At 44.5% G+C, this 26141-nt stretch overlaps 1 protein-coding gene across 2 annotated transcripts in view; it reads left to right on the forward strand.

The window, feature by feature from the left end:
* The window catches only part of SUFU (SUFU negative regulator of hedgehog signaling), a 93155-nt gene that overhangs the window by 28814 nt on the left and 38200 nt on the right, over positions 1-26141 (forward strand). For both annotated transcript variants that reach the window (XM_087765903.1, XM_087765904.1), the window contains exon 4: positions 23552-23694. In XM_087765903.1, the coding sequence (XP_087622029.1) occupies positions 23552-23694 (143 nt within the window). The remainder of the gene's footprint in view (positions 1-23551; positions 23695-26141) is intronic.

Here is a 26141-nt window from a genome sequence, read left to right on the forward strand (position 1 = left end):
TGCATCTGTTACATCAGCGCTCAATCAAATCTTGAGAATTTTCTTTGTGTGGCAAACCAAAAGAGTGTGTTCCTTCCATCAGCCCAGCTTGCTGGGGACAAAACCCAAGTGCCGTCCATGTAACTCCAAATCCCTAGTATGGAAAAGCTCACAATACAGAACGGTTAGTAACCATAGGAAGCCTGCTCAGTGTCTATTTGTTGCTCTTCTGCGTTGTTGCTTTCACCCTCTGTCAGTAGGAAAACCTGATTTGCTTATCCTGAAATGGTTGAGAAGCCCCCATCTGATAAGGCCTCACTTCTCAGCAGAATGGCTGTAACTTCCAAAACAGCTGCAGTTCCTTCACAAGCAAGTCTCTTCCTATGGTCTGTGCAGTTGAGCAGCAGCAACGTATGTAAACAAGGAGTTGCTGAGATGAGAACACATAAAAGTCATAAGGGATGCCAAGGCTGGGAGGGCTAAGGAATTAACAATTGGGAGTCATTAATGTGGATAGAGACTTGCCAGAAAATTGGGAGCCAGAGTGCCTACAAAACATCCTCTTGCACTACTCTTCCTGGATTCTGTTTATACCGGTAGATTGAATATTAGTTTATATTGTGAGCACATGAAGACCCATGGCATGGTTGAGTGCGTTGTGTATTTGAAAGGCACCCTCCAGCATTACAAGATGTGAATGAAAAATATTTGAAGAACTTTTTTTTAACCTAGTTTGAGGTCCTTTACAGGTAAAGTACCTTCTAAATCAATGATTATTGAGTTTGTAACATTTGGTACTTGCTCTACTAGTTAATAAATTGCTCAGTAACTTCTGAGTCTATTGCTGGTTTTCCGTCAGCTGGCTGACCCTCAAAGGGGAAAGGTCTGGCTGAAAACAGGGTTGCTCTGGTAACCTCAGTGACAAATCTTTGAGGCAGTGGCAACTCTTGTGGGGTATTTCTTCTAAATGTTGACTGGCAGAGACCAATGCCAGCACAGGTGATCGTTTGTCTTCATATTGGGAGTGTCTCTTGTTACAGTTTGAAATGACGCAAGCATTTTTTGGTAACCTTTGCTGTGCAGCTATCTTCCCCAGTTGCCATCTAAATTTGGGCTCACCTGTTCTTTTCTGTCTTGATTTTTGCTGCTCCTAAGCATCTAAATCTACAACTGTTGTCGGTTTTGCCATTATTTGAGGTTCCTGTCCTGCCTAAATTCTATTGTACAGTAGATTTTTGATACTGACCATGCAGTGATGAATTCATACTCACATTTTTTATGTATTGACTGCAGGGTCTGAAGAAAACATCTGACCCTGAAGTCTCCTTCCTGGATATAAAATAACATACAACATGTTAACTTACCTTACATAAAAGATCCCTTTTGGAGCCTTTTCAATTTTCTAGTCCAGTGTAGGTTCTCATAACAGTCTCTTTAATGCAGTAATTTCAGTGCCTTCTATTTGCACGTTAAGCAACCTCTCTATAGCAGTTGCTTGTTTGTCTAACCCTTTCCATGGATGAGAGGAGGTCTGCAGAGTGAAGTGGGATTTAGTAGGGTACTTTAGGACTAAGCTGGCACTCCAGGCAGAGACTTTCCTTGTGTGGCTTCCTGCACTAATGCAGTCTCATCTTTTTGACCTAAAAGCAAATTAATTGTTTTTAGACTGGAAAGAGCGGTTGTGTCCATGCCTATCAGTCTGACGTGAACTTCTAAGGGCCTTCAGTATTATCCTTAGCTTATCCATGCTGGTTTTGACTTTCTATCCACCACGGCTCTTTAAAGGCACTGCTGAAATATACGTTAATGGATTCTAGCCTCTGGGTGTTTAGCTCTCAGTTTACATTATTAAAAATCCCCATGTATGAATCATAAATTGACTTCTTTGAATGTGAAATTGAGTATGAGCCAACACTATGCCCATCGTGCAATAGGCAAGCCACATGCTGGGTTACCTTAGGAAGAACATAAGCAGCAGACTGAGGAAAGTTATTACCTCTTCTGCATGGCATGGGGGAGGCCTCAGTTAAAATAGTGTCCTGTTTTGGGCATCCTGGTTTAAGAGATGCTGAGAAAACAGGGTCCAGAGTGGTCGGGGTCCTAGAGCACACAAGCTATGAGGAGAGCTGGAGGGAGCAGGGCTGGTTTAGCCTGTGAAGAGGAGGTGCAGGGTGATCTAAGGGGAGCCTACAGCTGTTGGGAGGGCAGTTACAAGATTGTGGGGTCAAGTCCTAGATAATACAACAAGGGGCTACAGCTCTGAATTGTAGTATCAGAGGTTCTGGAAGGGCTTCAGAGAAAACTTGCTCACAAGGAGGGTGGCAAAACACAGGGAATAGTTTATCAGAGAGCAGGTGGATCGCCGCTCCTGAAAAGGTTCAGGACTTAGCTCAACAAAGCTATAACAGCCCTGATCTATCATTGGTGATGGCTCCACCTCAAATAAGAGGCTGGGTGAGAGACCTTCAGAGGCCCCTTAAAATATCACAGAAGAGTTGGATTTTTGGTTTTTTTCCATACAGCTTCATGCCCTTCAGCAAGCCGTTGTGTGCTGTCACCGAGTGTTACCAACTGTTCCTTGCCCTGTATAAAAGGAAATGGCATGCTGTTGCAGCAAGTGATCAGGCTCTAGTTTTATTTCAGTACAAACTTGTTTATCACTTGTCTCTTTTGAATAAGAACTTTTTCAGGCTAAAATCTTCTGGCTAATCATTCATGTCTGCTTAATCCTGACAAGATAATGCATTGAAAAGTAAGACTTCTAATGGGACAGACTATCATATTTCTTCTTGATCTCTCAGGGCAATACCAGTTGACTATAGCTAGATGCAGTCATTTTCGAATTCAGCATAAGGTCGCTCACTCCGTTGCTCTGCAGAGTCCCCAGTCCTGCTGCATCTGCTGTGTCCTGCTTTACTCCCGCAAGCTGCCCCCTCTCTGGCTGGCAGTCTCCAGAGCAATTCCCATGTTCTCCCTTGCATCACCCCTGGGTGATCAAGCACCCAGTGCTCAGCAGTGTTATCTTTATTCTGCCTAGTGGGATTTCCCCCAGTCCAACATGGCGACTCTGCAAAGCCAAGTGAGCTTCTGCCGTCATCTTTTTTCCTTGGTCTTTTACAGGACTTCTATGGTCAGACGTTAAAACTTTGAAACTGAAGTATTTAAAAGGGCGGTTCTTCTGAAGCCCACTGGGCATTAGACAGGCTGTGGCGTGACAGCATTGCTTTACGCGATGAAAGGTTTATTTTTGCTCAAGTTCTGTTGACTGTACCATGTGGAGCATTTGTCAAATGCAACAATGATAAGTGGTGTTTGACTCTAGTGTACATACCTTAATGTCGTCCTCTTCAGTTGTTTAAAGATCTGTGGAGTTTCTTTAATACTTCAAAATAGCGTTAAAAACATTTGATGAACTGCAACAACTTGAGCAATGCTTATGAATCCACTCCGAAGAAGAAGGAAGAAAAAAATAAAACTGGCAGGAACTTTTTGGATAGGCTCCAAGCACTTTGGCATGTCAAAGGATTGTTTACTTTGAAAGCTATGCTAAGAGCTAAATTCTTATCTCATGAATAACAAGCCAACTTTTTGGTTATCATAGATGTGCTTTGCTGGGTCCGGTTGAAGTTGGGGGAGAGTAAGGTATAGTTATACTCCTGCTGAGCCTGAGCATTTTCAGATGGTGATGACTGAGTTGGAGACTCATCTAGCAGCTACTGCTGTCCTAAATATTATTTCTGTGTATTGCAGTTGCAAAGCGTGTCTCATTGCAGTTGCAAAGCGTGTCTCATTGCAGTTGATGTATTTTTGCAACAAACACTTCTAGGCAAATGAATGTTATGTTCCTTTGTTTCCATCTCTCCTGTACTGTGGTTGTGCTTTAGAAAAGCAGTCTTCTGCACTGAATTTCAGACCTCTCTGAGCCTTGGCTTCCCTGTTCACTGTAACAAACACTTGATGCTTTGTGCTTTTGATTAAATGGCACTGTTTCCCCTCCTTCAACAAAACCAAGCTTGCAAGTCAAAAAAATTGTATTTGTGGCTTTATCTGTTCTTAATTTTATCACTGTTTGACCATGACCACAAATTCCAACTCTGTTATTTTTAGTTTAAAAAAAAAAAAAAATCCAAACTTGCAAACCTTGAAAATGAAACTTTGCACAATTCAGTGACCTGAGCTTGCCATGGTTCGTGGATGTACTGGGAATATCTCATGGTAGAACAAATTTATATTTCAATTCAAATGAAGAGGGAGAAATGCTCTTCCTATGGAAAGCTTATCCAGGGCTTGTTACAATTGCTAACTCTTTAGGTACTGCAGAATTACGGTGCTTGATCAGTACAGAGAGGCTATGGTTTGTGTTTTCCTGAAATTAAAATCTGCATATTTTTTTTCTCTCTCGAAGGTAAACTTAGGTTGCTTTCGAGGGCCTGCCTGATATACATCAGGAGGGCAATATATTGATGTAGCATTGAAACAAATGTGATGTGTGTATGAGTTCTTGCTGCTTCCATGTTTCTTGGCCTGAAAGGAAACAGCTGCAGCTGTAAGGTACAGATTTGGAGAAATGGTCAGGAAAAACTCGTCATGCATAGAGCCTAAACATAACAGTATAGCATATGTCGTGGTTATATTCTCCGCAACGCGTGAATTGTAGTGGGCAGCTAGCTAGTGAAACTAGCTTCAGAAGTATTAAGATAACGTCCATGAATTAGAGGTTTGCAGGTTGGCTGAGCTTGATAATGTTTACCGCAGAACACGTTGGCCTGAGCAGTCTGAGCCCCCGCTGTTGCAGGGGGGAGAGGTGGCATTACAGGAGGCTGGAAAATGGCAAATGCTGTTCTTCACCCCCACCCTCCCCAAAAAACCCCAACAAAACCAAAACAAACCCCAAAAATGCAAAAACCTGAGGTTTCTAATTGGTCAGTCAGACTTCAGGTCTTAAGAAACTGCTAGGAAAATAAACTATCTAGAAGGCATCCAGGGAATAATGGACATTCCAGTGTGGATTTATCAAGAATAAATTGGTACAAATTAATTGTGACGAAGTAACAGGCACCATGGGAAGCAGTGAATGTTGGTTACCTTGATACTAGTGAGACTTTTGACATTGTTCCTTCCAACACGTATGTAAGCAAGCTGAGGAAATGTGATCTCGATAAAAAATAAAGAAAGGGGGATGCAATGCTAGGTGAATATTTAGACTCGGAATAATTGTCAATGTGTTGTCATCAGCCATAAAAGATGTGTAGAGTTTGGATTCCTCTAAAATCTGTCCTAGCGCTTATGCAATTTGGTATTGACCAGGATGATGAAATACAGAGTATCGTGATGAAATCTGCAGACACAGCAAAGCACTATGGCGCAGAGGGCTGGAGTTCAGAACAACCTTTGCAAATTGCAGAAGTGGTCTGAAGTACCGATGTGCAGTAAGGTCAGGAAGGTGCAACAAGTGCGCGGTCCTGTGCTTACGTGGGAATAATCCAATGCACAGTTATCAGCTGGGGAAAGGCAGCAGTTCTGAAAGGAGAAGAAAATGATTCGGAGTTAATATCACCAATGGGTTATACCTAAACCAACACTGTCTTCAGTCTGAGAGATAAGAAGCAAAATTATTCTGATGTATAAATAGAAGTGTTCTGTGTATTGCATGTGATAGGGTCCTTCTACACTGCTGGCAACACCTTGAAGGGAAAGGGAGAGCACTGTATCTCGTTTTGGGCAAAAGGCTTCAAATCAGATGCATCCCAGTTGGAGAGACTCTGGAGGAGAGCAATAACAATGACCCAAAGGTCCAGAAGATATGACCTGTGGAAGAATGATCAAAAGAGTTATGTTTGTTTAGTCTAGGGAAGAGAAGATGGAAGGAAGATGTGAGAACAGTCTTCAAATATGCAAAAGGTTGCTGTAGGGAATAAAGTAATAAATTTTTCTGTGTGCCTACTGGGGATATGAGAGGCCCATCACTACTAAAATTTCTGTAAGGTAGGGTTAGGGTTTGTCATTAGGAAAAACTTCTGAATGATAAGTGCAGGGAAGCACTGGAATAGTTGCAGATTCCTCATTGCTGCATGGCTTTGAGAACAAGTCAAGCTATTATTCATGGATATTTGTCAGGAAGACTTGATCCTTCCTTTAGGTGAAGGCAGAGTAGGAGCCACCTTAGTCTCCTTTATATTATAAATATGTCTAGACTGACTAGGTGTCCTCTTCAGGTCTTCTAAATGTAATTTTCTGTGCTTCCATAAATACATAATTTATCTTTTTTCATAGTTTCCTAATTACTGGTGCACTAGAAGATATTTAAATGTGAATTTTGAAGTCTCAACTGATTTAGAAGTTGAATTTTAATATTTAACCTTTGACTAGTAGGAAGTTGTTTGTGTCTTGGGGACTGCAAAACTGTAGTAACAAAATCTACAAGCAAAGGAAGTAAGCATGCAAGATGCAATTTGTGGGTGGTGATTTAATGTATATTTCAGCTGATTACGTCAGGAGAAACTTGCTTATATGAATTATTCCTTAGAAAATTTATTACACTTTTGAAAAGTGTATTGGACAGAACTAATCCCAGCAGGGACACAAGGAGTTCTACATGTTGATAACAACGTGTCAAAACAGTGACCAAACTAGCTATAGCTGATTTGTTGTGTTGGGTTTTTTTAGAATCATAGAATCGTTTAGGTTGGAAAAGACCTTTAAGATCATCAAATTTTTCCCCACAAACACCTCTCTTGGCATGTCTGCCCCTTCTGCAATGTCATGGTCAAGGATTGCCTTTTCAGAGGATGAGGTATGAAATATCTTCTCTTGTCCTTTAGTTATTTCTGTGAAACCTGCAGGAACTTGGTATCCATGAGCTTCTGTCCTCTGTCATGATTCAAGTCCACAGGCCATTTTCCTAAGTTACTGGAAGGAAGGATGGTTCTGACTGACGCATGCAAGTACCCAAGGCAGCACAGCCACGTAAACCTTCGGCAGCTAGGCTGAAAAGCAAGCCTAAAATGAGGTATGTCTAGCCTTCCTTAGTTATTTCTGACATGTCATGCTTTCTTCAGGTAGGAATTATAGTCTGACAGCTTGTCTGTAGTTTGAGGAAGAACGTACACTGTTCCTGCCTGTGCCATTGGCCAAGTGCATCAATTTGAGGGTATTATGCCAGCTCTGCGTGCCTCAGTTTCCCCTTTGATAAACAAGGGTGATTACAGGAGTTGTAAGGACTGCAGGTGTAGATGCACTCTTCTTACTTAGCAATTTCCATCTGATTCAAGTTTAGTCTGAGTCATGGATGCACTTTGCATTTGACAGGCGGTATAACTTTTACACTGAAAATGGGACTCAGTGGGATTAAGTGATTTGGCTGGGGTCACAGACCTGCAGCCATTAAGCCAGTGGATACCTTGACACCTGCTGCCCTGGTGTAACCACTAGACTTTGTCTTCAGATCTTCTCGAGTCCAGAAAGCTTCAATGTGGTAGCCTCAGTGACTCTTTCCTTGCCAACAGGTTTTCAAACATTCTTGACACAGGCCAGTTTCTAAAAAAGGGGGGGGGGAAGAAAAAACCAAAACAAAACCCAAAAACCCAAAACAAACTCCTTGCTTCCTTGAATACAAATGAGGCTTGTCTAGCTTGTTTGTAAAACAGTGTTTATTTCTTCCCAGTAGGATGACTGAAGCCAAATAAAATCCCCCAGTAATTCATATATATTTTTCTCTGACTGTGCCTTTTTTTTTTTTTTTTTTCAACTCCAGGCTGATTTATTGTTCTCTTCTGGTTGCTATGGTTCTGTAAAATATATATATATTTTTTTTTTTTCTATCATCTGTTTGTAATATTGACTGGATTCCAGTGTAGAGCTGGCCCTGGCTCCTCTGTAGTATTCCAGGATTTTAGATTAAAAATGGGGGGATTAACTGTGTTTTTTAGTTCCACAAAGAAGTATAAATCAACATCAATTTCATTTCAACAGAACCTGTTATGTAGTGAACTCTGCTGCACAAACACTGAAACTGTAGCGCAGTAAAGTTTATCGAATAGCCGCCTGGCCTGTCGTTTGCCGTAGGTGAACAGGACTGAACCAAGCGCGCAGGCTGCGTGCCTTTATTCTGCAAAGGGGTATGGAAACATTAAGTCACTGGTTCCAATTTAACCCAAGTTTGTCATGGCCAAAAGCTCTCATCATCTGATAGTTATTCAGTGGTCCATGAGAAATTGGTTGGGTTTTAGCCTAATTCCTCTTAGACGTTTCCCATAAAACAAGCTGTTCTGTGAGCAGCAGCGCAGATCAAGGCTGGTCCTTTACGTCTCTGTGCGCTAGCCCCTCTACGTCCCACACCGCCGCAATAAATTCACTTCTCATACTGCTGACTATGAGCTCACCTCCCCAATATTTCCCATCCCTCCCCCCCATCTCCTAAGCCGGCCTTGTCACAACCCTGAGCTTCCAGCTGGGACGTACGTGCCGGGGCTGGTACCAAACGACGTGCTGGCTGATAAAACAAACCGGTTGCTCGTGTGCAAAGCAGTTGGCTGATGTGCCAGGCACGACAGGCAGCTATCGAGCTCGTGCTTTGGTCTCCAACCTGTCGCTGGCATCCCCTAAAGCTGGCTGCAGGCTCTGAAGTTGTTGGGGAGGGAATTGCCAAATGCAAGTCTTGTAAATTGTCCTGGTAGGCATTGCAGCAAAGTGCTGGTTGCAGATGGACCCGGCCCTTTTTACTCCCCCCTGTAGATCACAAATAGAGCTTGTGCAGCACTGCTAGTAATCCAGAGAGAAGCATCTGTCTGCAAAGCTGTCAATCGGACAGACAACACTGAAGAGACCTCATGGAAAATGTTTTTGTCTGCAGAGAAAGGATGACGCTAAGAGGAGACATTTTGTAGGCACATAAATGCATCTTCTCTTGAAATACTGTCCCAGGGTTGCGCAGAGAACACGTTGAAGCTGGGACCAGATTTACTCTTACCATCTTGTTGCTGTTACTGCTTGGGATGCTCAAGGGTTGAAACTTGCCTGCTGGCACTATCTGATCACCCTGCCCTGCCCAAAGCTGGGTGCCCAATACCTGCTGCATGTCCCGCTGGGTAAGGCTCATCCTGCTATTGCTGCTCTTCTCATTTTGTGTGTGTGTGCGCCCATTAGCTGACCCACGAGGCAGTGCCAGTTGCAGGAAACCCTTCCTTTTGCAGCACAAGAGATGACAGCTTGCTCATGCCAGCCTCAGCCTGTGTGTGCAGTTGTAACCCACAGTAACTTGATCGTGTATCTGAGCTCAGAGGAGAGATGTTAGTGTTGCAGTGTGGCTTCATGTGTTTTTTCTTTGAGTGTGCTTGAAGGAGGGGGCAACTGGACACCTATCCACTTTCCTGATGTAGCAACTCTCAGGCAAGTCTCAAGCAGCCTTGTCGCTGTTTAGTCTTTGGCATCAAACTTTTTTCTCTAATCCATTTTGTTTTTTTCTGTGACTGTTCTGGGTTTGGTCCAGCAGAGCTCATTGAAAGGCATTATTATAGCTCTTCTTTTCCCCCTCTCAAAGAAACTGTAAACTTCCAGCGCCTGCTTTTAATGTTAAGATGGTCTTGCCAACCCTTAGCAGGGATCTGTAGGGCTTATTCCGTAGCGATACTGACCGTCTGCAACATCCGTGTTCTTCGGCGGAGGGAGCCTTTCACTTGGGAAGGAGGGAGAGAACTGGTCTTGGCACTGGTGACACAGACTGGTGTGTGGGTCAGCATGCAGAGGTGCTTCTGGGTTCCCTAGGCAAAATTAATGCGGTTCCTCTTTGCATGCTTGCAAAGCTTGATATTATCTATTTGTATGACTGTAATTTTTGGGACCTTCAGAGTCCAATGCTTTTATCCTCACTTCTAAGACCGGGAAACACACCCAGTTCCATTTTGTTGCTGTGTGCCGAGGCACAAGAGGCTTGCCAGTCGTTAGGAGCTCTGTGGTGGCCAGGGCTGGTCTGAGGCTTCCGAGGCTGCAAACTTGTGTGCACCTGGTGGCCCGTCCTTCCTCCGTGCGAGTCCTGTCTCGGTCAGAGTGGTTTCAGGTATGGGTGGTAAACTAGCTGAGGGCACAGAGCAGAAATACATCTGTGAATGCTGCTGCTATGCCACCACACGGATGGTGTGCTCCTATTCTCCTTCTTCCTGGCAGTGTAAATGGAGTTGCATGACCTTCGATTTTGGCTGACTAAATTAACTTCACTTCTCTTTCTGTTCAGAATAGGCAGGGTGCTGCCCCTTTGCAATACTGGAGGCACCCCAGCGCCAGGCTCAGTCCTGCCCTTCGGCTTGGAGCACTGTCACTTCTTCAGCTGCTGATGCAACAAGCTGGCAGTTATTGAGCTCTTGCTGGTTTTGGTGCGTGACATCTTCCTGGCCCTTGCTTGGGACTTGCTAGGACACTGTGCCACACCAGAAAATCTTTTCTTCATGAAATTCCTTTTGCTGCGGTGGTAGAAAAGCCCCTGCAACCCTCTGGCCAGGTTTAAAAAGTGCTGGATGCTTGAGGAGAGGCGACCAACACCACTGCTGTGTGACATTGCCTTTTGCTTCGTCAGCACTGGTGATATGAACCTGGACTGTGCATGAGGCTCCTCCAAGCTTCCTTCCAGTCTGCAGTTCAGCAGTAGGAAAGCATGACTGGGAACCCAGGAGTTTCCAAGGACACCTGAACTCTCATTTGCCTTGGGGGAGGAAAAGTCTATGGCTCATGTTGTCTGTGAGCTAGCTGTGTAATATAAATTAAAGCCTTTTCTTTTCTACCTCCCTAACCTCATGGAGTTTGGGCTTTTTTTTCTCCTGCAGTTTGTCGGGACTCGTGGGTCAGGCTGGGTAGTTCCCGTGCCTTGTCATGGAAGCCACTATTGTCTCTCCAGCTTCCAGCTCTCGGCTGAGAACAGGTCTCTGACCTTTTCCAGCCCCAAAGGGTAGGTTGACACTAAAGCAAGGAGAGACTTTGTGCCAGGAGCAGAGGCACAGAAAGTCTTTGTTCCTTATAAAAGACTTTGCTGAAATAGAAGGAAAGCTGTCTTCCCTGGACTGCTTTACAGATTGCATAGTATTTCTAGGCAGTAAGCGAGGGATCTCAGCACTGCCTGAAAGAGAAGGCTTGTTTTTAGCTGCTACTTCAATTTAGATAAAGCAGGTTTAGGCCCAGTTCAAGTTGGCTAGGTTTCAGATGATGCTGTCCCTTTTAATTCTGTCAGCTCATGTCCTGTTCCTGCCTGAGAACTGAACTTGGCTTGTTGCTTTTCAGCTGTTCAATACAGTCCATTCAGTTGGTTTATTTAAAAAAAGAAAGGAGAAAAAAAAAAAAGGGAAAAAAAAAAAGGAAAAAAAAATAAGACTCGTCTTCTCTCTGTGCTTTGTATCAGTCCACGTGCCCTGAGGCTGCTCCCAAATATCAGGGATGGACAAAGCAGCAACGCTTGTAAATCTGATATACGGTTGCATTTTATAAATGCACAAGTTGTTTTAGCCTTCATACTGCATGTGGGCTGCCACTGGGAGAGGGAGGAAAGAAACGGGCATGGAGACCCAGAGGAAGCTGCATGACGCGTCTCGGTGCAAGGCTGCCGCAGCAGCCGAAGCGGTAGGACAGCTAGCAGGCCCCGCGCCCTGGGACGCTTGGATGCTGGCCCCTAGCAGGTGTTTATCCTGAGTGGCCGCGGTTCAAGATCAGAACTGATCTTGCTAATGTTTTCTGCCCAAGTTGGAGGGAAGCTGAGCTGTCTGCAGGAAGCCTTTTCTCCATCCTACCCAGAGCCTCCCTGCTGCAGGAGGGTGAGGAGGAGCCCACATGCTGGGGACCAGCAAGCCCCCTTAAGAAGAGCATCTCTGACTCCTGGGGTAAGGAAGCGGGGAGAAGCTGCACATGGTCAGCACAGCCTCGGACAAAGGCTCTGTCCCCTGTACTGAAGGAGGAATGCAAGACAAAGGAAACAGCTCAGGGAAGGCAGAAAACTCCCCCTTCTGCTGGTGTGAGGTCCTTTGGCTTCTTACATATGAGGTCTTTGTCCCACCCGGCCTTTTCTGGGGAACGGAAGCAGGCGCTGTAATAGTTAAAGGCTTCCGCACGGAATAATGTTGCCTCCTCCTATGGAGGAGCTGAAAGCCACAACAGAGGGATTGTTCTGCAGTTGCAGGAGCATCCCCTCTCGCTGCCTGTGTGCAATTGTTTGGGATGCACAGAGGAGGGTTTGAAGGTTACGCGTACCGAGTAGCCTTGTGAAAAGGAACAGTTTTTCCCTTGATGGCTGCCAAGACCATGTTAAATGAAACTGCAGCGAAGAGTGGACTGAGCTGGAAGTGGGGTTCTCTGTTACATATCCACCTTCTTACACTTTCTATTGAAGATCTGTGCAGCAAGTGGTGTTCAAACTGTGCTTTCTGCCTAACCCACTCTGCCTGCGAGAGTAGCAGTACGCGGAGCTCATTACAGACCAGCTTCTGACAGGCTCGGATGCAAAGATCTTTTGCAGCAGCCGGCTCAGCCAGGAGGCAGCAAATGGGCACAGCAGGGGAAGCGTTTTGTTCTTGGTGGGGAAGAGAAACTGGGAGAGTGTATTCAGAGACTGCAGGCAGCCCAGAGCCTGTGGAAAGTGGACTCTCTTGCTTTTTGGTTTAAAATCAAGGCCTTAAAGGAATCATCTCAGAACACTTGGGATGGCATTTCAAAAGGTGCTCCATAAAACAGGCTGGTCATTTTGCATTTGAACCGTAAATATAGCTCTTGGACTAAGTTTGTGTGTTTCTCTTGCACTACTGGAATAGGTTGTTAGAGCTCAATGCATAACTAATATTTTACACAAATATGTGTGAATACAAAGTCGCTCTCTTTCCTGCCCTTTGGCCTCCTGCTTTGCCAAAATAAAACAAAAGTTTGGCCTGTGCAAGCTTTAAATTCCTGAAAATTTAAGAAAAAATAATCAACCACTGAGAAAAATGTTACAGCGCTCTCTCAACGACCCCCGCCCTTCCTGTCCGTTACAAGCCCCAGAACTAATGCCCAGGTGACTAGATAACTTTTCTGAAGAGATTACGATATGATAACTCTGTAGGTGTTTTCTCACAGACCGTCTTCCCTTTCTTGAGTAATTTTTGCTAAAAGGGATACCCTAGTGCAGTCTTGCAATCTTTCTGTAAGACATCTGTGCTCTGAAGGCTATTAAAAGAAGCTGCTTGCATCTTCTTTGGGTCCTTCAGAGGAGGATAGTGCCTTCGCTTCCCTTTCAAGCTCCTTGAAAGCTCTTCAAGGCATATGTCTCATAGATAGATATCTAGGGGAAGACCACAAGTGACTGTACAGTCTCATGGTGCTCCTGTGTCCACCTAAGCATCCACCCTTCTCGGTGGCTTGCACAAGTATGTAGGAGGTTCACAAGCAAGGAAAAAAGTTTTCTTTTCCTGCTGCAGTTCTCTTCTGTGGCTGAGGACGCCTAAAGATTGCTAAATGCTCTGGGTACAAGTCTTTGTTTTAGTTGCACCTGGCTGGGAAACGTTCAGGTAACCGTAAAACATTCTGGCTTTCACGTGTCAGAACACAGGATAGGGTTTTTAAATGAAAGGCAAGTATCTCTTCAAATTGGCCATGTGGGACCACATAATCTGTAAATAAACTGTCATTAAATATGTGTTTTGAGCCAAGTCCTTATCTGACAGGAGATCCTGATGCGTCCTTTCTCACTCCTGAGCCTCCACCCCATCCTGAGGCTATTCAGTTTCTGAAAGTATTGAAGACGTAAATACCATCCTTTGAAGGGGAGCTGTAAAACACAGCACAGTCTTGTTCAGGTGAAGGATGCAGAAAGGTGGTGGCAGTGCGGCTGGGCAGAGGTGTAAGGGTCTCTCGCCTGGCCTGGAGCTTGGGATTTGGCAAGTGCATCGCTCCTGCTCCGTTGTGGTTGCTTGGCTGCGGATGGAAGGGGTAAAGGAGAGGTTGTCCCACTTGCCCGTTGGAAGAGGTGAAAGCAGCCCAGCCCTGCAGCACCCAAGGGCGATTGGTTTGAGTGACGGGGTGTAGAGGAGCAAGAGCTTGGAGCAGAAGAGTTTTGTGGGGCCGTGAATGAACAACTCTCATCTGTGTTCATTTTCTCTCTGCCATACTCAGCAGCGCCAGGTAAGTCCTTTCATGCTGCTGTGCCTTCCTCCAGCCTTCCCTCCCTGTGGGAGGGAGCCATGCAGATAAATCTTGTAGGTAGGTGAGAACTGCGTTGTTGCAAAAGCAAGGCGGGAAATGCATGCCGCCCCCGGCAGCGCTTATGCCGAGGGGGTGCCAAGCCTGCTGGATGTGCCAGCTCCTGGCTCTGCTGACTGCAAGGGCTGTGAGAAGGCTGTGAGGAGCAGACGTGCAGGAGCTGAATGAAGTTGCGGGGAGGAGAGGAAGCGTGGGAGGAGGTGGCTGGTGGAGCAGGCTGTACGGAGTCAGGGAGAGGACAGGGGGCCCACTGCTTGCAGAGGGTGGGAGCGTGCCCTGGGCACGGGAGTCACTCGCTGGGAGCCTGCGTGAGAAATTCTCGGAGACTGCAGTCATGGAAATCGTATACGCACATAGAGATGGGCAGGGAGAAGGAGCAAGCCAGGCACGCAGATGTGTAAGGGATGGAAAGAAATCTCCCAGAAAAGAGAAGAGGTAGCAGAGGCCCAGAAGCAAATTGGTTACTGTATGATTTTAGCATTTGTTTTTCAGCTCAAATATTACGCTCTCCAGTGTCACATAAGGCATTCAGGTGTCTGGGATCTACTTTGTGATAAGAAAAGCAGCATTTGTAACTCCATCAGCAGAAGCTGCAGTGCAGCGAGGCATGTTTTCCACCATCCCACTGCCAGCAGGGGCGAGTGAGGGCTCTGAGCGGGCACAGAGGGGTGAGGAATCACGTTGTCCTGCTGGTGATGTACCCAGGGGAGGCATGGGAGGGCCCAATTCTGGCCCCTTCGTCAGGCTTTCAGTCCAGAGGACTTAAATGGTCAAATAAGTTTATATATGCTTGCACAAATTGATGGGGCTGTTTTGAAAGGCTCGTTAATTTTCCAGACTTAACAACCTGGAGCTGCGCAGTAACCAGCTTTGTATTTTCAACCTGCTGATCTATTTTTAAAAAAAAAAATCTGCATCACACTTCTGTTTTCTGAAACTGTTGTCAAACCTCAGAGGTCAAGCAGTCCTTACAATATTGATAATCTGTTTTTTTCCACACTTTTTTTTTTTTTTTTTAAAAGAACCTTTTGCCTAGGCTTCTTGTTTCTAAAAGCCCAATTTGAATCCCTGCAGTGGAGCTATTTTTTAGTTGTACTCCAGGGATTTAATTCTTCCTAAGGCATCTTGTCTATGCTGCACGTCTGCAGCAGGCAGCAGCACCATGTGAATTTGCACCTCTTTGGAGTGCCTGGGCTGAGACAGTTCCTGTTTCCCAGACGGGAGATAAGGGGCAGCAAAACTGAACCGAAAAAGAAAAACAGGGAGAAAAAGCATTTTTTTTAATGTAATGCAAATATATCATGGCTTGGATTCTACTTGTATGTTCTTAAAACACGTTCAGCTTGAGTTGAAAATGTAATTATAAACTAACTGCCAGTGGGCCCCACAGATTATATCACAATTGTTTTTCCCCTTTACCAATCTATGTGTGCAGTCCTTTGTAGGTTAGGAAACTAAGCAGACAGGCTGAATTTAGCATTAATTTGATTATCCCTAGATTATCTTAATTTAATGTGGCTGGCAAATGAGTCTGAATGAAGTCTTTTTCTTTATACTCTGGTTTTTTTTTTTAAATTTGCATCTGTGTAATGAGTTGCAATAACAGTATTGTTTTGAGATTTTTAGACATAATATTATTGAGCTAGTCAGAAATATATTAAGTAGCTCTGGTGAAAAATATAGCTAATACTGTGTTGGACTCTGCGTCTGCCCATAGTTTCTCTCAATTCTAGCTGTTCAGTCTGCAAAATGGTACTGAAAAACAGCATCAAATCTGATTTGTGACAGAATGCCAGATTACCTTTTTTTTTTCAACAAAGCCAGACTGAATATTAAAAATGTGTTGGAGAAAATGCATTTATATAATAAATTATACAGACCGTGCATGGGGTAATAGCAATGCAATAAATTACATCGTTTCTGTAAGTATCGGTTAAGCTGCATTCAATTTAAGCGTCTGGCTGCATCACTGTCATGCTGGTCAGGAACTCACTGGGGGCCTTTTTAACATTCCTGCACCCGTAAGTCATGGAGTCAAAATCCCTCTTTGCTTTGCCCTCAAATACAGAATTTCTCTGACGTCTGTGAGTCGCTGCCTGCAGTTTAGCTGAGATCTCACAGTCGGATACAAAATGAAGGTTTGTACCCCTTAGAGCAGCGAGTGTTGAAGCCGCTGAGTGATGCAGATAATGTGGGTCTGGCTCATGTGAGGGATGTGGTCATCTTGTTTGTGTGCCAGCATCCCCAGTGCCACACACTGTTGCAAATTTATTGAGTATATTTTTTTAGCCCAAGCTAGCAGAGAAGTGCCGAGTGTTGTGCTCGCATAGCTAAGCAACATTACTGGCTTGAGGGGGTGATCCAGGTAGCTGCTGCTTTCTCAGGGGAACAAGCAGGATTGTTTCTTTCAGCATCATCTTGCACATATCCCAGAATAAAGTGACTATGTCATGACGGCCTGGGTTTCCACAGAAGCAGGAGAGGAACACAGAAACTTGCTTTTGAAGGATACGAGTGCAGTAGTGCGGCTGTTTTCCCAAAACCAAGTGTACTTAGTAGTTTATGTACTTAGGGCTTCTCCCACTCTGTGCAGTATCAGCTCATAACCTGTAACACACTGTCCAGACGGATTTATCTGACCGATTAGTCAGAACAGTTTCACCCCTCTGTTGCAGATTTTAGCTGGCATTTTCGAAGGAGGAGGTGTCTTAGAAGAGATACAGAGGAATGGTCAGGCTACAAACTTGTTCTCCTAATTTGCAAATCTATCTAAAGAATCGCACGGTGTGACCATGTCAGAAGGGGGAAGTTTCTGGCCTTTGGATGAACCAGGGTGATGCAGTCTGAACTGCCCCAGAACCAGACTCAGTCGAGGAGGGACTGTATGCCAGGCCATGCACGGACAGCAGATATGCTTCAAGTTCCCTTGCTGTCTCCTTGCTGGTGGAACAGCATCAGCTCCTTGTTTTCCTCCATACAGCCCCCTACATGCATGCCAGAGAAGATACTTGACTCGCAGATGCCCAAACAGCTATTTCCCATCTGCTCTGGGTGCAGGGTAGCAAGCTCCCTGGAGGTGTTCCCTGACCCGGATTCAGCCTGGGGCCGCCCTTTGGATGGAGCTCTCTTAGATCCTAGTACTTGTCTCTGCTGTCCTTTTCAACTTATTCCCTGTGGCTATTCAAGGGAATAAGGGCTCCTAGCAGGATCCTATACACATGGAACTGGCAGGTTTAAAAAAGAAATTGGAAATACAGTGGGAAGTAATCTGTGTTTCTCTCTAGAGCTAGGTAACACCTCTTGAGCATGGACTGCATGCACTACACTGTTTATAAAACATCTTGGGGCCAAAAATATGACTTGGGTTTATTTCTTTAGGCATCAGCTATATTTAGTCAAATTAAAGATGGGGGTAATGCACTCCAAGAAAATACATTAGCAATGTTACACAAAGAAAATTTACTAGTCCACAGTGGAATGGTTCCCTCTGAGTTATTTCCCCAGTTCTCGTTATAGAGCAGTTGGGTAGTAAAGTTAGGAGAGATTGCGCAGCTGAATTATGACCATTGCTGCATGGAGGAACCTCACCTGCTTTATGTGGGCTGTAAAGGAAAATGGATAATGACATTTTAAAGACTTCAAAATATGGGAAGCTTAACAGAGTGGTCTGGTATCACTGTCTTATAGATGCTGCTTTTGCATAATAGAATGGTACAAGAGCTGGTCTATGGGAAATTTATAGACTTCTCATTTCTGTGGAGCTAGAGAGAGGCTTCAGATTTGCTATTATAAATTATGAAATAAAATAGTAAGTTTGGAATGAAATGCTTTAATGATTTCCTTGTTGAGTTCTTATGAAATCAATACCTCCCTGTGAAGCAGTTTGATTTCATGGACTCAGCATTCCCTAGCAGAAAGGAGAAAAAAAAATCAGTCGTTTTTGTTAAAACACAAACTTGCTGAAAAAGAACCAGTTTCAAGTCTGTGAGGATGGATCACCTTGCTGCATTAGGTTTAAGGCCTGTTAGTGCCCCTTCCAAGCAGGAAGGGTGCGAGTGCCCAAGAGGTTGCTGTAAGCAAGCCTGTGTATTTACAACACATCCAGTGCTCCCATGGTAACTGCTGAAGGATGATATGTGTTTATCCTGAGGCAGGTCAGGTAGCTTCGCTCTTCCTTCCATGGAGGGAACATGTAACCACCTCAGGTTTACTGTGAGGCAGAAGTGTTCAACAGCAGTTCCTGTGAATCAGCTCCTATGCAGTAAATCAGAGCTTACTCCTGAGGATTTGCTGATTTAGCCATACAGTAAAATAATTTGTATTTAATTTTTTAACATATTTTCTTTCAGTTCCTTTGCTATTTAATTCCTTCTGTTGATGGCTAAATCATTTCTGTGCTTTGCCATCTGTCTTACGCATTTGATGATTCCCTGGTGAGGTCCTGGTAACGTTTTCTGGTGACTGTTGGTTTTGCTGTGCTCACCTAAGGAAACAAGGCTTATGCAGTCCTGCCGTTCTCCTGCCTAGAAGACTGATGGTGCTACCCTAATGGTGTTTGAACCTGTTGGCCAATGTCAAACAGACTTAACAGAGTGATAAGGCTCTTGGAGAGACGTGGTTCTTAAAGGATTGTAAAAATAGGCAGGTGGGTAAAAATGCTAACTGTGCCCTCTGCAGTGGAGGAGAGTGAAGAAGTGTTACACTTGACCTGAGGCACAAGTGAATCTAGGTAGGGTCGTTCTGTGTCTGCCATAGCTGCAGTAAAAGCTTCAGTCAGAGCTCCTTCCTCCTTAGGCAATGCCAAACCCATCCACAACCTGCAAACCCACAGAGAAAAGAGTGTCCTTAGTTCCCCCATTCGTAGAAGTCTTCTCCAAGCTTACTCCTGAGCATGGGAACACACCAACTGGCCACTGGTTTGAGGCTTGCTATTTATTAGAAGAATACGTCAGACTTCTCCCATTATATAAAATCGTTTTCCTGAACATGTCACATCTCTTGTTTGCTTTGCTGTGGAGTCAGGTAACACCAAAGTTCAAAGAGGCAGAAGTCCTTGGAGCAGTAAATGATACCCGAGTCCCGGCAGACTGAATGTTGCCCTCTGGAAATGGTAGAGAAGGTGCTTGTTCAGTAGCAGCCCGTGATTTTTCACAGCTACCGCTGAAAGCCATCTCACCTTTTCCTGGATTCTGGATGCAAATGTGTTTTGTCTCATTAAGAAATACAGTGCAAAAGGACTTTTGTAACATCTGTTGTGCTTCAATCCCTCCTCAAAACCAGTAAGAAATGTTGCCTCAGTATGCTAATCTGCACAGCATTGCAGCAGGTCAAAAGGGCTGTCGTAGCAGAGCTTGTTAAGAGTGTTGGTTGCTGTAAATGGATGTGTATAAAGCAGAGGCTGTTCCCGAATCTACAAGGGCCTGGGACAGTATCAGTGTTGTGCTGGGATCCTTGCAGGACCAGCTTTGTTGCTCAGGCTGTAAACTTTCAGGTTTACTAAACTGAGATAATTTGCAAAGGAATGTTCCGTGCTTATCTGAAAGGGGAGTCATGTTTTGGCCTAACACTAGAAATTGTTTTGGGATGCTCATAGCAGTGAGTCCTGTCGGACTGGGTCAGTGCTCCATGGACATAAACTTCCCATAATCTTTTATTTTTACATACAACATTTCTTTTACATGTATATTAATACCTATTTTCATGTCTGTATTTTCAAGTATTTAGTATATAAGTAGCTTCCAGTTGTGAGTGCAGGTGTCTCATTTGGTACCTGCAGTAGGCATCAAAATGTGTACTGGGAGGTGTGGCTGTAAAACCGTGAATGCTGCTGAGAGACCTATATTGGCATCGCTATCACTGACAGTCCTAGTCCCATCCTCGGTTCATGGCAGTGCAAAACAGAGATTTCAGAAATGAGTCTGCTTCTCCGGGTAGTCCACATGGTATGGGAGATGCGGGGATGCCTTTTTGGGAACAACAGGAGCTGTCTTTAGGCACGTCTGACTGAAGCGCGTTGCTCCTTGTAAAGTGTTTGTGCTCGTCGTGTACCTGAGATGAGTGCGTGTGTCCTGCGCCTGCTCATCCCTTGGTTTTATGGAAATACGTATGTACACGTGGGAAATACTAGCACATGGTACATGTTTGGGGATGAAAGGCGGGTTGTACAAAGTGTGTTATTGACAGCGCTGCAGGTGATAGAAAGGTGCAAAAACTACAGGAGACTCTTCACATCTATCTGTGTTGTGATGACTTTGAGGATTTATCTGGATGTTTTCTGTTCTAATTCAACATCCGTGAAAGCCCCAAATATAGTAATAAATTAACTTTGGAGGAATCGTTTATGAAAACAAGGATTTTCTGGCTAAAACGTTGTTTAAAACTTAAATGCTTAGAAAGATTTTGATTGTCTTGTTTTGAAAACATGAGTGTGAAAGGTGGGAAGGGAGGATGCTCATCCCTGTTTCCAGCATGAGACAAGAGAAAGTGGTTATCTAGGCCTTTGTTTCTGTCATTTCTTATTTTCTGTGGCTACAAGTCCTGCAATTCAAGCTGTCCTCCGTGCTGCAATGGTCTCTGTACAAGAGCTGATCTTATGTTCTGTATGGGTTACAATGCAGCAAGCGAAGAGCTGAGTTTCGGGCTGTAATTCTGGATTTCTTGCACTCTTACAGGTTTTAATTCGGCTTCATGTTATTTGCAGAATTTTTTTTTTCTGATTTAATTGAGTAGTCAGTGTGAATTTTGTGGTGTTCGTGCCCATGCAAGGGAGAGGGAGATTTTCTAAGTGTTCAGTGTTCACATGGACATAAACAGGTGGGTTTCCTGCAGAGACATTTGCATTTGAAAACCTGCTCTAAACGGGCCGGGCTTTCCCAGGAGAAGCAGCACCAGCAGTGAAACGCAGCGATCGATCAGCATAGAATTGTGTGAGCATTTGATGGGCAAAATGTTGTGGTATAAAGACAGGGCCCAAGAATAAGCTCTTTGTGGCTTTGTTTCATTCCTGAAAACTGTGACTGAGAGGCTTTTATCATTTAAAAAAAAAAATTAATCAGCCACATTTTGGCTAACCTGGAAAATATCACAAGATCCTTTGCAACATTCTAAGTGCTGTTTCTTTAATCCAATTTTGATACTAAAAAAATAATGTTTTTCATTTCTGTCTGCTTATATTTCCCCAGCTCTAAAAGTAAAGTAATATCTGAACCACTCCTTTCAGTCGCAGAGCTGAAAGCGTGTAATTTAGTGTACATAACGATAAACTCTTTCTTTCAAGCAGCTTGCATTTGTTGTTTTCTTTCTTTCCTAATTTTAACTAAGGAAAACATTCCCTTACTTATCACAACACTTCAGTTACATGCCTCGTTTTCCGGGCCAAGTTCCTTATGGTATTTGGAGTTTATTTTAATTCTTAATCAAATCAGCTGTCCAAGAAATTAATCTGAAAAAACCCATATATAATACATGTTCAAAAACACACCAATGGGGACACCTGGTGGAGAAACGACGAGTTGCCCAGGACGCCCTGCATTCATCCCATGACTGGGTGAGGATGAGTTAGCTCATCAGTGGGATGACTGCGAGTATTTTTAACTACAGCAACTGTGAGACAGCTCTCGTTAGTTTGCCTGCCTGCCGCTGATGGCTCCCTCGAAGCATCCCGCACCCGCTGCTGGCCAAGAGTACGTGCACGCGGTCGTGGCGGTGCCGATGCACAGCGAGCGGCGTGCAAGCGCCTGGTTCCTCAGTGACTGGTGTTTAATGTGACTGGGGACAAAGCTGCAGTTACTGGCAAACGCTGTTTCTCTCTTGCCACTGCAGAAGCTGCCATGTTCAAGGATTCTCAGATAAGCCCTAGAGATACTTATTTAAAGAGATGTCCTCATGATGCGCATTTGGAAGGCGTTGTGGGGAGGTTAGGTGAAGATCCAGGACCACGTCTGCTCGTAACTGCAGGGAAGAGGAGAACACTCCTCTGAATTGGATCCTACTCTGTATCATATGAGATGCTCCAGTCTCGACAGACAGCAACTCAAGTAACCACTAACATTTTCCAGTCTGCAGTGGAAGTCCTAGTCCCCTTCCAGTGGGCAAGGCCTCCCTTTTCACTCTCCTGTGAGAGTGACCTTGGGAGAGACCACGGTGAGGACAGCAGCCTAGACTGGCTTCATCAAGGAGCTTGGTCAGGGAGAGGGACGCTGTGCTTGCCACTGACTTTGGAAGCAGGCAGGCAGCACTCGGTTCATCCCTGGGATGCTACACCTATGGCAGAGGGCAGACTATGGCTTCTAGGCTGTTCATTTGTGTGTGCTATAAAAGCTCTACTTGGAGTGGGGCAAGCACGAGACCCGAGGACAAGGCAGTCGGCTAGGCAGCGTTATTGCACACATGCTCTAGGAACTGTGTGCAAATGGAGCATGCTTTAATTGGTGTGAAAATGGCCATGGTTGGTTGCTTTACTTCTACCTCACTCAGAAAGCAAGCATTAGCCTTTCCTGTGACGGGGCAGCAACGTACAGATGGGTTCTGGTGTGCCTTCTGGCATGCACCAGCTGTGGAACATGGGATTATCTGGGGGTTTTGTCTTTCTAAGTGGGAGAGGAGGAAAAGAAAGGAATGCTTACAGTCGTGAAGAGGGAAGGATAATTTCTGGCTCTTTGTTTTGATGCAGTCTGTTCTGACATGGAGTTAAGTTTATAACCTACTGGTTTTCTCATTGTTTGGGAAAGAAGGAACATATCAATTATAATTCTGCTCCAGAGCCACCAGACAATTGGGAGAGAAAGTGACTTTGACTTAGACCATCACAAGTTGGGCAGCAGACTGTGGATTTTTATTAGATATAGCAGAGTATTATCTGTGTTTAATTCACATTTCAGAATCTTTTCTCTGTGGCAAATCAGAGCTGCAAATTAAGTATGAATTGCCATCCCATAGGCATCCAGTATGGTCTGATGACTCTCCACACTCTCACAAAACAAGACTAATAGTAATTAGTAATAGTAAGACTAACAGTAATTACTAATAGTAATGAGAGAGAAGCTAATTTTATTTGTTGGTATTCCTGTGTTGGGATTAATATCAAAGCAGGACACGATTTTTTGCCACAGGACTCAAGAGAGGGCAATTTTAAAGTTAGTGCTTGACTTCAGATGGCTCCATGAGACCCCTTTCCTGCTTCAGGTGCTTCAGCTGACTCGGAGACTCAGCAGAGCTGGCTGGGGACAGTCACTGTGAATGGCCACCACTGACTGTCCTGGCCCAGGCCGGAGGTCCCTGCCTGACAGCGGTCAGGAGCAGATGCTAACAGACGGAGTATTCTAGCAGACTTTACTGACTAATTATTTCTTGTTTCTCTTCCTTGCAGAAAACACCTTCTGCAGCGGTGACCATGTATCGTGGCACAGCCCTTTGGACAACAGTGAATCTAGAATCCAGCATATGTTACTGACAGAAGACCCTCAGATGCAGCCGGTGCAGACTCCTTTTGGGGTCGTTACTTTCCTACAGGTATGGCCCAGCAATGGTGGCTCTGACTGTCACCTCCTGAGAGTGGAATGCGGCTAACATTACATTTCATTTAGCTTTGATAAGTCAGATGCTTATTATCCTGTCTTCTACCTTTCTTCCTCATTCGATTACTGTCGATCTCATCTTTGAGTTGTTACTCTGGAGGTATTTAGTAAGCATTTTAGCAGGATTGAGCAATGGCACACTCAGTTCTCAAGACAGAGGTCTGTCTGATGGAGACAAGGTTTACACTGTGAAACAGACCAGGAGTTGAATATTATATTACTGCTCTGAAATTTCAAACATGAATATAGGGGAAAAAAGCTGAGAGAAACACTTTTAAAAGGTAATGTAGAGCTAAATTCAAATTAATTCTATGGCAGTATTGGTAAGTGATCCACTGGTTTGAGTTCCAGGAAAAGAGGTGTTTGCAGCAGGACTCAGAGTTGCTTTAGCATTATTTAATGGCAGAAATGTAGCTTGCAGCATTGACACCAAGATTCTTTAGAAGCTAAGTGAGTTTTCCTGTTTTGATCCAGAGTTTAAGAAAGGTTCAGGTTTGCTTTGCAAAAGAAACATTTAAAAAATCCCTTGTGATTTAACCCTACTGTTCAGTGAGAGGGAGCTTTCTTGGCCAAATAGGTTTGCTTGCTTTCCCAAAGTCCTCCTCTGTGATGTGTCTTAGATATGGGCTGCTTTGGGCACTTTTAAATTGCATATGGAGTTATTAACCGTAGTGGAAGGGCTGGCAGTTTATACCAACTGCTGATTTCTCCCGGCTCTGTGGAAAAGCTTCCCTCCTGTGGGAAAATTCAAGTGTCTGTATTTTACAATTTAAGCTTCAAGTTGCTCCCATTTGTCCTTGGCTGTAGTTGCAACATGTAAGGGGAAGCTGCATTACCACAGACCTGCACAAGGCAACTGCTGTGCAAGGGCAAAGGCTCTCCTGAATTTTCTGAGGTGCCCAAAAGCCTGTGTTTTATCAAAAGAAAGAGATGGGTGTGGGATTAATCAGTGAAAGGTGAGTTGTGGGACCTGGAAGCAGAGATAGAGAGCCAAGCTAAGCAGGGTGATTCGTGGCTGACTCCCCAGATAGTGCTGCGTTAGTCCGCATCTCTTCTTTAGTGCCCAGCTGTCCTGGATCAAAGGACAGTCAGCTTGTTGGATCCTGAGGGTCTTGGCCTCTAATCTTCCACAACACATATGGTTGACTTGTTTTTCCCCTTTGTTTGATGCTTGTTGTTATGGATTTACTTTGACCCATGAGGATAAATGATTGCAAAAAGAAAAGAATGAACACAAAATAATTTCCTGTTTAGAGTCTTGCTGTTTGTATGTAATTAGTGAGTGAAGGCCCAGGGAGGGGTGTCCTGAAGCGAGGGTGATTCAGGCTGTTCATGGAGGAAGCCTGGGAGATGGGTGGGGATGAAATGCATCTCCAAGGGCTGGGTCCTGAGAAAGTGAGCTCTGCAAGGGGCAGGGGAGGTAGGGTGTGCAGGACTGGGTACATGCTGACATTGATGATTTTCCACGCAGATCTCTATCAGTGCAGATACGCGCTTGCAGCAAAGGCACATCAGGCACTTCTGCTTGCTGCTCTTCAGAACTTAGTTTTCAGTTTTCCTCTTTTCTGATAAAACATACTGATGTTTTGATGTTGAACAGATTTTGACCAAAAATCCAGTGTCGTTGGAAAAGGCTTAGAGTATTGAGGAAGAAAATAGAAGGCCACGGCTAAAATAATTTTTCATCCCAGAGAGTGAATCGTTGTGCACAAAGGCACAAGCCAGCGGTTGATGGATCAGGAAGAAACTGCCTTCCGCTATCAGCTGAAGGGTGTTTCACCCCTTCATTTGAAGCGGCTGATTTCAGCTGCTGTGAGAGGGACATCTGGCATTGCTCAGTGTGGCAGCTCCCATCCTGAAAAGCAAACACATCCTGCCTTATACAGGAAGGCAGAAGTCTGCAATTGCCTGCAGTGACAAGTGGATTATGCGATGTGTAAGCAGCTTTACTTTATGGTGCCAGGTAAGATGTAACTAGTCAGCAAACTGAGCTGGTCAAGGATTTATGAGCACCAAAGCATTTCCTTGTGGCCATGGGTCCCTTGCCTGATTGAAATTGCTGGTGCAGTATTGCATTTGCCCTTAGCAGTTCACTGACAGAGCAGTGTTTTGCATGTGCTCAGACCCTAACCTGTCCTGTTGTGTGTGGACTGGATTGAAGAGTGAGAACAGACTAGTGGATCTTCGGTAAACCCTGATTTGTCACCAGGCCCTCCTCATAGTTAAGTTCACACATGCCATGCAAGATTAAATGTTATGTGACCAGGGCACTTCACATGGTAAGTGTAGAGAGAGGGCATAAGGAATTGCAGAATCTCTCTGCTGTCTCAGGCTCCATTTGTCCTCGCTCATCTAGTTAGTTTAAAGAAACGGTGCTTCTCT

The sequence above is a fragment of the Nipponia nippon genome, unplaced genomic scaffold (genome assembly GCF_047370975.1).
Source record: "Nipponia nippon isolate SJK-2023a ecotype South Korea unplaced genomic scaffold, ASM4737097v1 scaffold_3, whole genome shotgun sequence".
NCBI lineage: Eukaryota > Metazoa > Chordata > Aves > Pelecaniformes > Threskiornithidae > Nipponia > Nipponia nippon.